The sequence below is a fragment of the Acanthochromis polyacanthus genome, chromosome 10, assembly GCF_021347895.1.
Source record: "Acanthochromis polyacanthus isolate Apoly-LR-REF ecotype Palm Island chromosome 10, KAUST_Apoly_ChrSc, whole genome shotgun sequence".
Lineage (NCBI taxonomy): Eukaryota > Metazoa > Chordata > Actinopteri > Pomacentridae > Acanthochromis > Acanthochromis polyacanthus.
Genome location: NC_067122.1, coordinates 25,925,608 through 25,938,854, shown reverse-complemented (window position 1 = coordinate 25,938,854; position 13,247 = coordinate 25,925,608). Strand labels below are relative to the sequence as shown.

The following is a 13,247-nucleotide window of genomic DNA, read 5'->3' as shown; positions in this document are numbered from 1 at the left end:
GAGTTTGATGGTCTTCTGCTGGGTGACAGGGGTTACCATGCCAACCCAGGCTGATGACCTCATACCCTGACCCTGAACCAGGCCCCCAACAGAACTTCAATCGGGCTCACTGCAGGACCAGAGCCCGGGTGGAGATGACCATAGGCCTGCTGAAAGCCCGTTTTCAGCGCCTACATCTCCTCAGGGTGACCCCTGAGAGGGCCTGTGATATCACTGTGGCATGTGTTGTTCTTCATAATATTACCACTATTAGAGGAGAGCAACACCCTGCCCTACAAACTGAAGACCCAGATGATGAGCCCATCCACCTGCAGCTATCCAGGACAGCAGAGCAGTCAGAGACACCGTATGCAATAATCCCTTTAGAGTTTAAGTCACCATCATCACCACCACAGCAAATAAAGACATGATGCACATTTCATTTGGTCTTCTTTATTTCCTACAAATAAAAGATAGTTCAGTTCATGTTCCAGTAGTTAACATAATTCACCTGTGACCATCACCCACCTCTAACTTGTGCTCCAGTCTTTCAATTTCCAGATCTGCCCTCCTAATCTGTTTTTTGGGATTTTTCTCAGCAAATGCAGTTTGTAAATCTGTTTTACTGATAACTGGGAATACATAGAGGACATTAAATTACACAGTTGCACATGAATTCCACAGAATGAACCTCTGGTGTTTCCTGAACATCCATCTCACTGTGTCAGTCTGTGCAGTGGAAGTTGAGGAACCATTCTGCTGCTGTCCAGCCATGCTCTGTTAAAAGGGATGAGAATGTGCAATACTTCAGTGTAGGCTAAATGTCACACTCTATATTCCACCCAAAATGTGAATGAGAAGAGAACTATCAGTAACATACCTCTATATGCCTTTCTGGATCCCCCTCTGTAAAGGCAGCTGACACAGTTTCATCCTCTTCATCCTAGATCAGTGACATGTTTCAGTACACTTAAACTACCATTTGGATAAATCTTTGGAGTGTTGCCTACTTACAGTTACAAGGTCTGTGGTGTGAAGGGGCCAAAAGACAAAAAAAAGACACAAAAGAGAACTAAATAATCATATATATATATATATGCATCCATGACATTTTATACCACCGTTTTATAGGCATCTGCTTTCTTTCTGTTGGCTGAGCAGAAGTCTATGTTAGTTTAAATAGGCTTAATTATTTAACAGGACATGATATGGATGCAGACATTTAGGCTATGTGTGGATAAAACAACTGCACAGTCAAACAGCCACTTAATATTTAGGCTACTTTACAATGTAAAACATGATCAACATGAAGTACCTCCATGAGATAATGCCGAGGTCTGACCTGTTTGAACAATGTTTTTATATTTCATCTTAAGCTTCTCCCCCGCGGGATTTCACCTAAATGGAATAACTTACTAGGCTGCCATTCAGACAGTTATACCCTGTAATATTATTACGATTACAAAGGACTACATTTAAACTTAGGCATTGATCCGGGCATCAGTGTTCTCCACGCCGTCGCTCTCTCTTTTGCAGCTGCAGCGGTGTTGCACTTCTTTCTAAAAACGTGTTCAAACTCGCCATATGAGCGCGTTAAAAACTTCCAGTTCAAAAACGCAGACTTTCGCTTCCCCGTTTCCATGGTGACTCGTCGAATCGGGGTTCCATTGATGCTGTCTTTTCAGACTTGCGGTGCACGCGCGTAACTCCGGGTCAAACTACTCCGAGTTGATTAACCCAACTCAAATCAGCCGTTGTGAAACCGAAAACTCAGAGTTTTCTGTCTCAGAGTAGATCAACTCAGAGTTGTGGAAGAAACTCAGAGTTTGTAAAACCTGCTTCGTGAAATAGGCCCCTGGTGTCCTCTGGACTGCTGTGAGCTCAAGTTTGTAAATGTTTTAACCTTTCAAGCTGAAGGAGGGAGATGAAAAACTGTGCTGCTGTTTTGGCTGGTTTACCATACACGGGATCCACCCTGGACAGGTTTTCAGCTTAACACAATAAATCTGTCATAAAGTAAAATCATCTACAATTAGATTTTAAATGACTCAGAATTGGCCAACCCATTAAATCCTAAAAGCAGGATGACTGATGCAAAATTTGATCACAGATATCTGCAGGTAACTCTTGTAAAAAAAAAAAAACAATCCAAATTTGCCAATGATAATGAAGGCAAACACAGGACTTTTTTTTTTTTTTTTTTAAATCACAGTAACACTTTTTAAGCATAGAGATGTTTGGTGCACACAGACAGATTTTCAGAACCTCTGTGAGGCCTGGCAGTGCAAATGTTCTGGGTCTAGGTTGCTTTCTTGCCTTAACAACATCTTCTGGTTAGCAACTAAACTGAGATCTGAGGCCATCTTTCAAACAGCTGAAATTAAACTTCTTGGCTTGTTTCTGCAGAATAATGATCCTAAGCACACTAACAAATCAACCAAGGACTAGCTTATAAAGAAGAAATGGAAAGCCATTGGACGGCCTCATCAAAGCTCAGATTTGAATTCCACTGAAATATTGCAGTGATCATGACATGGAATTGGAAGTACATGCAAAAAAGCTCTTGCAACTGAGGAAAATTTGCAGGAAGTGAAGAGCAAATCTCAGAAAGTCAATAACAGAGAGTGGTAGATAATTATGCACCTACAAGAACTAATTTCGACTAAAGATAGCATTAGTAGCTTCTGAGGTGAAGGGTTTAATTATTTTTTTTTTTCCTCACACAACAAGTATCTACTACATTTATTCATATTTTTGTTAAATAAAAGAGTGAACAAGAGGACAAAATGTTTGTTTACTGTTCAAATATGTCAAAAAAAGTCACCAATTTTCATGGGAAGCACTAATTTTTCCGCATAGCGCTATGGCTGACTGAAGATAGAAACAATAAGTTTCACGCTGTTATGGATCAGAGCATTTGAGGTAGTGTGTAAAAATATCATCCTAGTGGAAAAAAGCATGTTTGATAAGTAAAATATTTTTGAAGAGATGTGTTTTATTGCATTTACTTTGGCCTTGAAAGCAGAATTAAGCACATCTTCCGAGGTTATGTTTGCTTTCATAACCTCAGGTCGGGTGGAGCTACTTTTTCAGACGGGGAAAAACTGCGATTTGAGATGCGCCAGTGCGTGCACATACATCCACACACTCTCAAATACACTCACGCACATATGCTAGTAAGGCCCCAGGGAGAGATGGGACTGCAGACATTGTGGTGCCTTGTTCACTGTGGTCACCAGGGGACATATTGATCTATTAGAGACAATATTTTCACATGCTCACACTCTATGCAATCTGTCAATGCCACGATTAACATATTTGAGAAAATAGCCATACTGTGCCTAAAAAGACCACTTGTTGCTTTTATTCTTCTATAACTCAGACAACATGGTAGGTCTTGATGTGGGAAAATTGCCTTTTATCTCGAGTCCTTGAAGCCTGTTGATAGATATTACCATGCATGGACTTATTTAAAGGCCTGAGCTGAAAGTTGGTGAAGTAAGTTAGACATTATTGCTTGAAGTTTCTCTGTCGGTAGTGAAAATTGGTCATCAAGCTCCAGAGAGCATGCGGCTGATCTTCCAGACTTATGTCTGCACATGTCCCGGTGGATTGGCCTCAGTGCATGTCTAAACCCCTGGAAGACACGGAGTGTTTGACATGACTTAGACGGAAATTGCAGGGGAAATCTTGAGTTTTGTAGGATTAGTAGATAAGGGCGCAGAAGTGGATCCATTTAGCCTAGCCGCGCTAGACAACCCACGGCAGCGAATTTGATTCTCTGCCAGGGTTGACAACAAAAACGACAACAGTTGTTGACCTCCATTAGCACCGACTCTGAATAATCTTTCTGTTAACATGTCTGTAATATACTTGAGCTTCACCCATTGACTGTATAAATAAGGCTTCACTGAACTACCGCATCCTCTGATTTCTGGCGCTCTCGGAGCCTATTCGTTGCGCTGATCGGTTGTATACCTACCCAATTGCTGCAGAGTGATTTGATAGACAACATTTTAGCCCACCTCCCTCCCTGTCCAGCGTGCCTAGACCCTTGCATCTTCAGAGCATGGGTCTAGCGTGGCTAGGCTAGAATCCATTTACACTGAAGATGATTCTGCAGTAGCACTCATTTTCCACTGTAAAATTCAAGTGCAGAGGGCAAGACAGCAACAATGCTTTAACAAATTGCTTTTACATTTTTTTATAGAATTAGGGCACTCCAGTTTTACACGTTTTCATAGGCCATAGCATGCTGCCTTTAATTGCCTAATTATTAAGCTCACCCACATTAGTTACTGCTGCAAATAGATTTCATTCCCATAAGGAACAGTTTCTGCAGGGTCTGATTTCAGCCTGATATTTCTAGTCAACAATGATCAGTTTTGTCAGCTGAAATTGCAACTGATGCTAGCAGATTTTATCAGCTGTAGCGGCTGGTTGAGCTCACATCAGCAACATTTGTTGGTTGAAAATTCTAGACTCTTCAGTGGGCTCATCATATTTTATCTAGTTTTACTGGGGGGAAAAAACCAAGCAATTCGCAATACTTTCAATAAAATTTAAGATCAAACTCTGAATTCATTTAGAAATAATTCTGTTTGGCTCCATAGTTTCTGAAGCAACACATGAACACTGTATTTCATACATAAAGATCCCCACAATGTGTGTTTTCAGCTGTATAAAAACACTACTGCTAATAATGATAGCAACATCTATCATAACATATCTAAATTCAATATTTAAAAAATTGTTAAAATGGCACCAATAGTCTTCCACAATGTAGACTAACTTAACAAGGGCTGTACTTGTAGTCCACAATGTAGTCTGACTCAGCAGAAGTGGACTATGGGTACTGACCATGCATTTCACATGAATTTCTCATCTCTTTCTACTTTCTATGGGTTGTGATTGACAAAATCCCCTTCACTATGGGAAACAACAACAACAACAACCTTTGGGCAGTACGCTACTCACTAAAAATATTAAGTTTTGCTGAAAGTTTGGCTTGTGCAACAAAACAGTTCAGTTTTTCCCCATGAATTTTCCATTTTAATAGCAGTACTCGCCTTCCTTCATGCAAATATTCCATGAAAACAATTTCCTCATCACTATGTTGAGTCAGAACTGTTGGTGTATTCTGTTCTTACCCCATCTAAGACAATTGTGACTGGTTTAAAGAAATACAAATATGCGAGAACAGAATGATAATGAGGTGCAGCCAGACCATTCTACACAATGCTGTCAGTGCTTGAAAATGGTCTGGCTATGCAAGGTTACCCACAGTAATTTTGAATACCTTCTATTTCTGTTCACAGAGAATGTTAGTACTGGTATAATCTGGTCAGCTCACCTGTAAGAGTAGCGGATTTTCAATCTGACGATCCTGTTCCGAGCCCAGTCAATCCCATCTCCGCCGTAGACTTTCCCTGTGCAGCATCAGGAAGATCAGACCCTTCCTGTCTGAAGAATCAGCCCAACTCCTGATCGAGGCTCTCGTAATATCACACATCAACTACTGCAACTCCTTACTGACAGGCCTCCTTGCATGCACAGTCAAACCTCTGCAGATGCACATCTGGTTTTCAACCAGCCAAAAAACAGCTCATGTCACCCCAATGTCAGATGGCTTCACTGGCTTCCAGATGCCGCCCGCATAAAATTAAAAAGTCTGACACTTGACTGCAATGAAAACAGCTCCCTCCTACCTCTCATTCAGGTCTACTCTCCCTCCCGCTCACAACACTTGACCAACAAAAGGCTCCTGATACAACCAACAAAAACGGGGCCGATAGCTTGATTCCTCTGTGGTTCCCCGGTGGTGGAAAGGGTTACCAAACTCTGTTCCATCTGCAGAGTCTCCCTGAGTCTTTAAGAAAAGACTAAAAACCAGCACTTCATTAAACACCTTTACACTTGACAGCCTGAAAAAAAAAAAATAATAATCGTATTACATCTGCACTGCCTGTACGTAGACATCACGGTCTTATTATCACATTTGAACTTGTTTTATGGTTCTTATCTAGGTTGTTTTCTCCTGACTAGATCCTTGCTCGTGTTGTATTTATTCTCAGATGTACGTCACTTTGGATAAAAGCGTCTGTTAAATAAAACTGTAGAATTGTACTACTTTTCAAAATATGTAAAAGCATTAGTTTTCAATGACATCAATCACTGTCAAAAGGAAAACTCTATTTCTTTTTCTTTGATCAAGATAATCCACCTCCATAGGAGTAGTTCCCGTTCCCAATAAGGACAAGAGCCGCAACGGTTAGTCTACACTCTGATAGGATATCTAAGACCACCCACGCTGCTGGGAAATACTGCTCTGTTGAGGTTGTAACCTGTCGCCCCACAAACTAATGTGACATTAGGTTTTACTTGGCTTTGGAAGTAAAGCTTGCTTGCAGTGTCACTGTGGTAGGTAAGTAAGTTAGCTTAACATTTGCAGCACTCTCAGTCCTCACAGCTGGTCACATGCCTCATTTGGCTAAATGAGTAGAAACTGTATGAACATGATAAATACATCCAGAGTTATTACAGAAGATATGCATGTAAATTATACAAAGAATAGCCTAAATGCCTCATTTTGTACCTTCAAGTGTTACATGAAGAAAGGAGAAAGCAATAGATGTAATATGTCATTTAAAATACTAATTTAATAGTGTTCAGTCCTGTCTGTTCAGGATGACAACTTCTACGAAACAAAACTTTGTTTGGTTCTTGTTTTTCTATCAGATTGCCTTCCAGATCATGATGCTGCTTTTATGTTTCTTCCTGCACATGACAGCCAACAGGCAACATAAATATTTAGTTATACTGGTCACTGAGACTCAGTGGTGTACCGATTAAATTTCAATGATCAGAGGTCAAAGGTTGAGTTTACTGTGACCTCACAAAACATGTTTTTGGCCATAACTGAAGAATCCATACGCTGATTGTGACAAAATTCCACACAAATGTCTAACAGGATAAAATGAAGTAACATTTTAAATTCAAAAAGGTCAAAGGTCAGGCCAGGACAGACATATTTTACACTTAACAAAGCATGAAAAAAAATTTCTACTACGACTAAGTGCCAAATTTCAAGACATGTTTATGGCTCTATATATCTCTACTGTCTTCCTCCCTAGGTACTCTGTATAATCTATGATTATTTGGAGAATTGGGCAAGCATGCACTTTTAAAAGAAGAATGGAAACATTTGTCATAGTATCCCCATCTCCTTCCTGTCCATCCTTCCATCCAGATCCCATGCTGATGATTTTCCCATACTAAAATAGACTTAACTGCTGTCAGCGTCCATGTACAATGCATACCTTATTCTTCAACCTCCTTTCACATTTCAAAGAGAGAATCCATCACTCACTTCTGTGCTATTTAATGATCACGAAGGACACATCAATGGAGACGTTGCATGCGACAAGTAAATAATTTATTTCAATACAAATGTTACATACACTTGTTGTTGTTTTTGTAATAAATACCACAGGACACCACATATTGTCACAGGCTCCAATACCTCAACAAACAGTGACAAGAACTTGTGCGAAAATAGCTTGCAAACATTTAGTAAACATTCAGCTGAGTGAAGACCTTTTTTTTTCACTCTGCACACAGGAAAGGTTCACATGTGACAGGTTTTCATACAACAGCGAAAGCAATATTTAGCTATCATAGAAAATTCACATTTACAAGTGTCCACCTCTGGCAGCGTTTGTGCTGAGATGCTGCAGTGATCCTTTTCTCATGACGTTTTATCTCGTGTTGCAGAACTTCCACATAAATAGTGTGGTACAGGGGGATTTGACAAAATCGTTTGTAGTCATGAACTCAAAAGTGTATTTAGTTGTACAACGTCTCAACAGATATTTCATGAAAGTGCTATATAGTGCTGCTTTTAGTAAGTTAACTGCTTAATCTGAATCAAGTGGGAGTTATTCTCATGGGGCAAAGTGAATCTTATCTAACAGAAACAATAGTGGATCAGTGAGCACAGCATGGGTATTACCTCACCTAAACTTGGATCATATTTAAATATATGCTTTTCAAATACATGATTTTATGCTGAATATATGTGCATGCTACATTGTAAAATATCCTAAGACTTGTCTGAGACCCATAATCCACTTTTAAAAGACTCCTTTGTTTTAGCTGAGTCAGTATAACCATACCAGTGGGTAAAATAGAGAATCTGGGACCAGCCATTAGCAGGAGAACTGAATGTACATTGTCTGCATCAGTAGGCATGGTTCCAAACCATCAGCTGTGCTTGGAATGTGGTAGTGTCAGCTAGTCATTCAAGACTCATTGCACATAACAGTGTTGTGTCCTCCAGCAACTGGGGAGGTGAAGGCATGAATTACATGCCTTATTATACAGGCGTATTGGTAAAACAGTAACCATTAATAACTCTGAGACAGCAGAGGTGCAAGGATAGGGCACTGCCAGGAGGGAGCAGTGTGGATATATAGTTCATAACCTTAGGTCAACACAGATCACAAACACATCACCACAAATATAAAGCAGACATGCAAACGATCACTTCCGCAGTGCTTCTGAAATTACACGTTTTAGATACAGACTTTTTCAAAAACAGCATGGACTTCATTTAGAGCCACGGCATCAATTGATTGTAAGCAAATAAATGCAACATATTAAAAAAAACTTGGTCTACAATCTTTTGTGCTTTGTGCATGCTGGACAGTGAAAACATTTAAAAGATGCTGGAGATCACTTGTTTCGACATTCAACCCCTTGCATTTACTTTGCTGTAAAACGTAAAAAGAAAAACAGAAAAAGATCAAAGTAGTGGAAAGCTTGTTTTTCACATGGCAAACACTGACGTATGATGACACCGTATTTACGTCTGTTCCTAAGGTCTGTGACAACAGCACTGATCAAACTCAGCAATACAGTACATAGAGATTCCTCTGAGAGAACAAAGTTCACAGTTTCATGGCGTCATCTGACCTTATCCATGCAGAGGCAATGCTACATGCACTAAAACACAGGTCACTGACACCAATTTAGACTGGCAGAGAATCCCCGGTCCCCCCACCTCCCGCCTTCAGTCGCCACATTTAGCATGCTGTCACTTTGATCAGAACATACTCGAGACAGCCATGCTGGCAGGGGAAAGGGGTCACATCTGTAGCCACACCTTCATTACCCCTCTTGGTACTAATAATCTTGCAAGACATTTAATGTGGGGACAAGTGGCTGATTTCTCCAGTTAAAGTCCTGAAGGTTAAGTGCTCATGCCCCATTAATGCTCGCCTCTGTATAAAACTGACATTTCCAAGAGCCTGCGATCCCAAGATGGGCGATAAGAAAGAAAGTCTCATTTTAGGTTAGCCCTCTGGACCTCATCAAACCTGCAAATTGGAAACTGTATACTTGGTAATCCTCTAATCTTTTTTCATGTTGTTTTTCAAAGCAAGTTATCTGATTCTGCAGCGAAACAGCGGAGATAATGTATTTATTCATGTTTATTGGGCTGGGCTCAGCTGGATGTAGGGCGTTTCCTGGAGTCATCAAGAAGTGTCTAGAGAAGAGAGACCAAAACTGACTGAAAGAACTGAAACTGCACTCTTCTGTGGGCCCCTCCGAATCTTATCTGAATCTTAAACTGATTTCAGGAGTCTGTAGACACTGAGGAGACTCTGGGAACTGTCACTGAGTGGTGACAAAGGTGCACTATATAGGAGCACTGACTGTTTTTTTCATCTCTGTTTATTGGGCTGGGTGGTCACCAGCGTCATGTCTCAGGCCTGGAACTTTGTTATCACTTGGCTATTTTGACGCACTGTTTATTATTACGTGTGGTTTGTACCCTTGTGCCATGACTGAGGAAACGGATTCTCTGGTTTCAGTAAACACTGTACATGCTGAAACGCAGCAACCACAAGATTTAATAAACAAACAAGGCTTGTGCAAAGAAGGGGACAACTGCTATTGTTGCATAGAGGGGAATGAAAAGACTGATCGTTTTTCCTACACTTGTCTGATGGCTGGACAGGGTACCAAATGGTGGTTTATATGTCACACAGAAGAGCAGGTCGACAGAATGCAAGGTGTGACAGGTTTGGGCTGTGCATAGTAAAATTGAAAAAAATGTGATTTGGAATTCATATAAGAAACAGCTGCAAGATTTAAAGCTTAATATTCAGTATCAGCCACATTATCCATAAGGCTATCGGCTTTGCAGTGAAAGATATTGGATCTCTTACGCACTGATAACAGAATCTTGCTGATAGGGTGTACACAAACTTGCAAGTTTTATCTTATGACTAACTCAGGATGTCCACAGGCGTTTCTCAGAATGCACCAGAGATGTAGTTTACTGCGAACATTCATATCTTTGGTGATATCTGCTGGCAGCAGAAACTCAAATGCAACAGCCTGTAAAAGACTACAGCAGGGAGCAGGGCCTTACAACATTGCTGAGCAGTGAGGAGAGATAGAGTGAGGTTTGGTCACACCTGCTGCTGATCATCTTTCACACTCAGACAATCATAAAAAAAAAAGCAAACTAAAGGATTAAAATCTTGGTTGACTTGGAATGTATTTCTTGAAACAAAGCACCAAAGAGGCATCATTTTTAATCCTGCCATGCACCTCTTCCATTCTCTGATGGAAACAAGTTACTTGATAGGCGTGCCAAACCGGTGTGCTCAATAGGAGCTGACAACCCCCACTAACTTTGCAATTCAAAAACATTTTTTAAGTCAATCACAATCATGGGCTTTTTCTTGATGAATTTGGGGATAAATAGCATGCCCACAATTTTAGTTGAAGCCAGATGAATATCAGGTACACAATCCACAGTACATTTAGGTAAATAAACAGCTGAGATACTGCCCTAGTTAACCTCCTGTGGAAATCGAGTTAATGTGAATGTCACTTAAGATTCTAATATTGAAAGATGTGATGAGGTAGATGCAAAGGCAATTAAATCAATGTAACAAAAAGCAAAAGTGATCTACCTACAGTATTTACTCACTGTGTTTGAAAAGGGAAAGAAATGCTTTCCTCAGTTGAACATGGTTTGTACAGTTTCTTTACAGAGATTCTGCCACTCAGTTCGACTGGCCTTACCTTCATTATCAGTCATTTGGAAAAAAAAAAAAAGGTTTATGATAGCAGTGTAAACACATGGATTTCCTTGCCCACAGAAGTCTCAGAGCTCCAAGTTTACAGGGCAGTTGTTACAGTCGATAAGCTTTTGCTGCAATTCCCGTTTGGATCCACTGCTCTGTCCGCAGCACTACAGACCCCCTCTTCATTCCCCAGACAGCCTTCATTGGCATCACTGTCTTCTGAGCTGTTCTTACTCCTCCCTTGCTGCTCGCTCTGCCAGCTGTGCCTGCTGTAGATGTATCCATTCACGTGTCCGGGAGTGCTGAGTCGGTTCCTCTTCATGCAAAGGATTTCTTTGAATGCATACCTGAATTCAGGACTCCGGCAGTAAATGAGCGGGTTGAAAGCAGAGTTTGCATAACCTATCCAGTTGAGTATCCTAAAGGTGAGGTCAATGTCCTCCACTTTCCATATGGCCACCACCACATTGAGCAAAAAGAAGGGCAGCCAGCACAGAGTGAAGATCCCCATGATGATACCCAGTGTCTTTAGGGCTTTGTGTTCCCGCAGGCAAAACTTAACTTTTTTCTGGCCACGCCCATTGTTGGCCTCCAAAGATTTAAAGTTGCTGTTGTCGCTATTGTGAAAGCGCCCAACGCTTTGGTCAATCTTCTTCAGCTGGTGCTTGGCCTCCTGGAAAACGCGGCCGTAGACAAAAACCATGATGACCAAAGGGATGTAGAAGGAGATGATGGAGGAGGTGATGGCGTAGACCATGTTGGTGTAGAACTCGCAGCAGCTACTATTCTGAATGCACTCCTTAGCTTTCTCATCATCTGATGTCCACCACTTCATGTGGATGGGCAGGAATGATATTAAGGCGGCGATCACCCACACCAGCACAACCACAATGCGAGCTTTGCACTTGGTCAGCATCGACTGGTAGCGGAAGGGAGAAGTGATGGCCAAATAACGGTCTATGGCGATGACACACAGGGTCTCGATGCTTGCTGTCACACAGAGTACATCAGTCGCAGTCCAGAACTCACACCAGAAACTACCAAAGTGCCAGGTCTTGAAAATGATGTAGCAGGCACCGAAAGGAACCACAATGAGCCCCATGACGAGATCGGCGCAGGCCAGGGATGTGATGAAACAGTTTGTGACATTTTGGAGACGCTGGAAGCGGGCAATCGCTATGATAACCAGTATGTTGCCAAAGACGATGCACAAAACCAGTAAGGACATGATCATGCCCAGCAGGATCATTGCTGCCTCACTATAACCCTCCTCATTCCTAGAGAGGTCTGAAGACGAGTTCATCTCTGCACTCACATTGAGGTACACTGGGGGGGTTGTACTTCCCATCTGAAGAAACCATATGTGGAAAACACACACATACACAAGGAAGTGAATTTCATTATTTAAATGTAAAACTGTCTGATAGGTATAGAAGAAAACAGCAAATAGTATGCTTCCAGAAATAATACATGCATTTAAAGCTTGCACTGACAGCAAACTAAAAATGTGGCGCCAAAACCCATAAAACAAATTTATTGCACCCTGTTAGGCTCCAGCAAGTTTTGAAAATTTGTCAGACAAGTCAGACAGAAAAATAAGTACAAACCTCCACAGACAGTTGTTCTGCTTCCTGCCTCCCATACAAAGTAAAAATATCACTGCTCAGACAGTTCCTTCAAAGTAGTGAGGTTTACATGTACTTCCTACTTTCTGTCTTTCTTGAGCTCCGTGTGTCTCACTAACTCGGTCCCTCAGTTGAACAGTGTTTCTTCTCATGTGTCTCCCAGGCTATTTGTCAGAGCCCTTATAACATGCAGTGATGACATCATGGTCAGTGCTCAGCCAATCAGACAGCCAGCCTGTGGAGGGTGCTGAGAGCTCTCAGGAGTTTGAACACACTGTCCCCGCAGTCGCTGCTGCAGGGCTGCATGAGACACAATCTGCAAACACGAGGAAAAGCTTCACATTACGTTTTTATTTTTAAAAACAATATGCTAAATTGGTTTTTGAATGCATGTTTTGTGTTTAGTCCAGTTGTGCAGTCGTGGCCCTGAGGCGTGTCTAACAGTTCTCTCCGATTAGTCTGGATTGCATTAAAAGCAGGTGAAGCTTTGTTGTTTTTTTTCCACCTCTTAAAAAAGGTTGAATTCACGAGTTTTCCAACT

At 41.2% G+C, this 13,247-nt stretch overlaps 1 protein-coding gene across 1 annotated transcript; it reads right to left on the bottom strand.

Annotated features, from left to right (window-relative positions):
* Window positions 1-7,388: 7,388 nt before the first annotated feature.
* On the bottom strand, window positions 7,389-12,848 carry adrb2a (adrenoceptor beta 2, surface a). The gene is made up of 2 exons (XM_022214039.2): window positions 12,689-12,848; window positions 7,389-12,429 (listed from the first exon to the last, which is right to left on the bottom strand). Exon 2 carries the CDS (start codon window positions 12,427-12,429, stop codon window positions 11,176-11,178), a length of 1,254 nt encoding a protein of 417 aa, XP_022069731.1. The 5' UTR covers window positions 12,689-12,848; the 3' UTR covers window positions 7,389-11,175.
* Between the last annotated feature and the right edge of the window lie 399 nt (window positions 12,849-13,247).

Coding starts and splice junctions, on each gene's coding strand:
- adrb2a (XM_022214039.2), bottom strand. CDS start 12,429: ATGGGAAGTACAACCCCCCCAGTGTACCTCAATGTGAGTGCAGAGATG.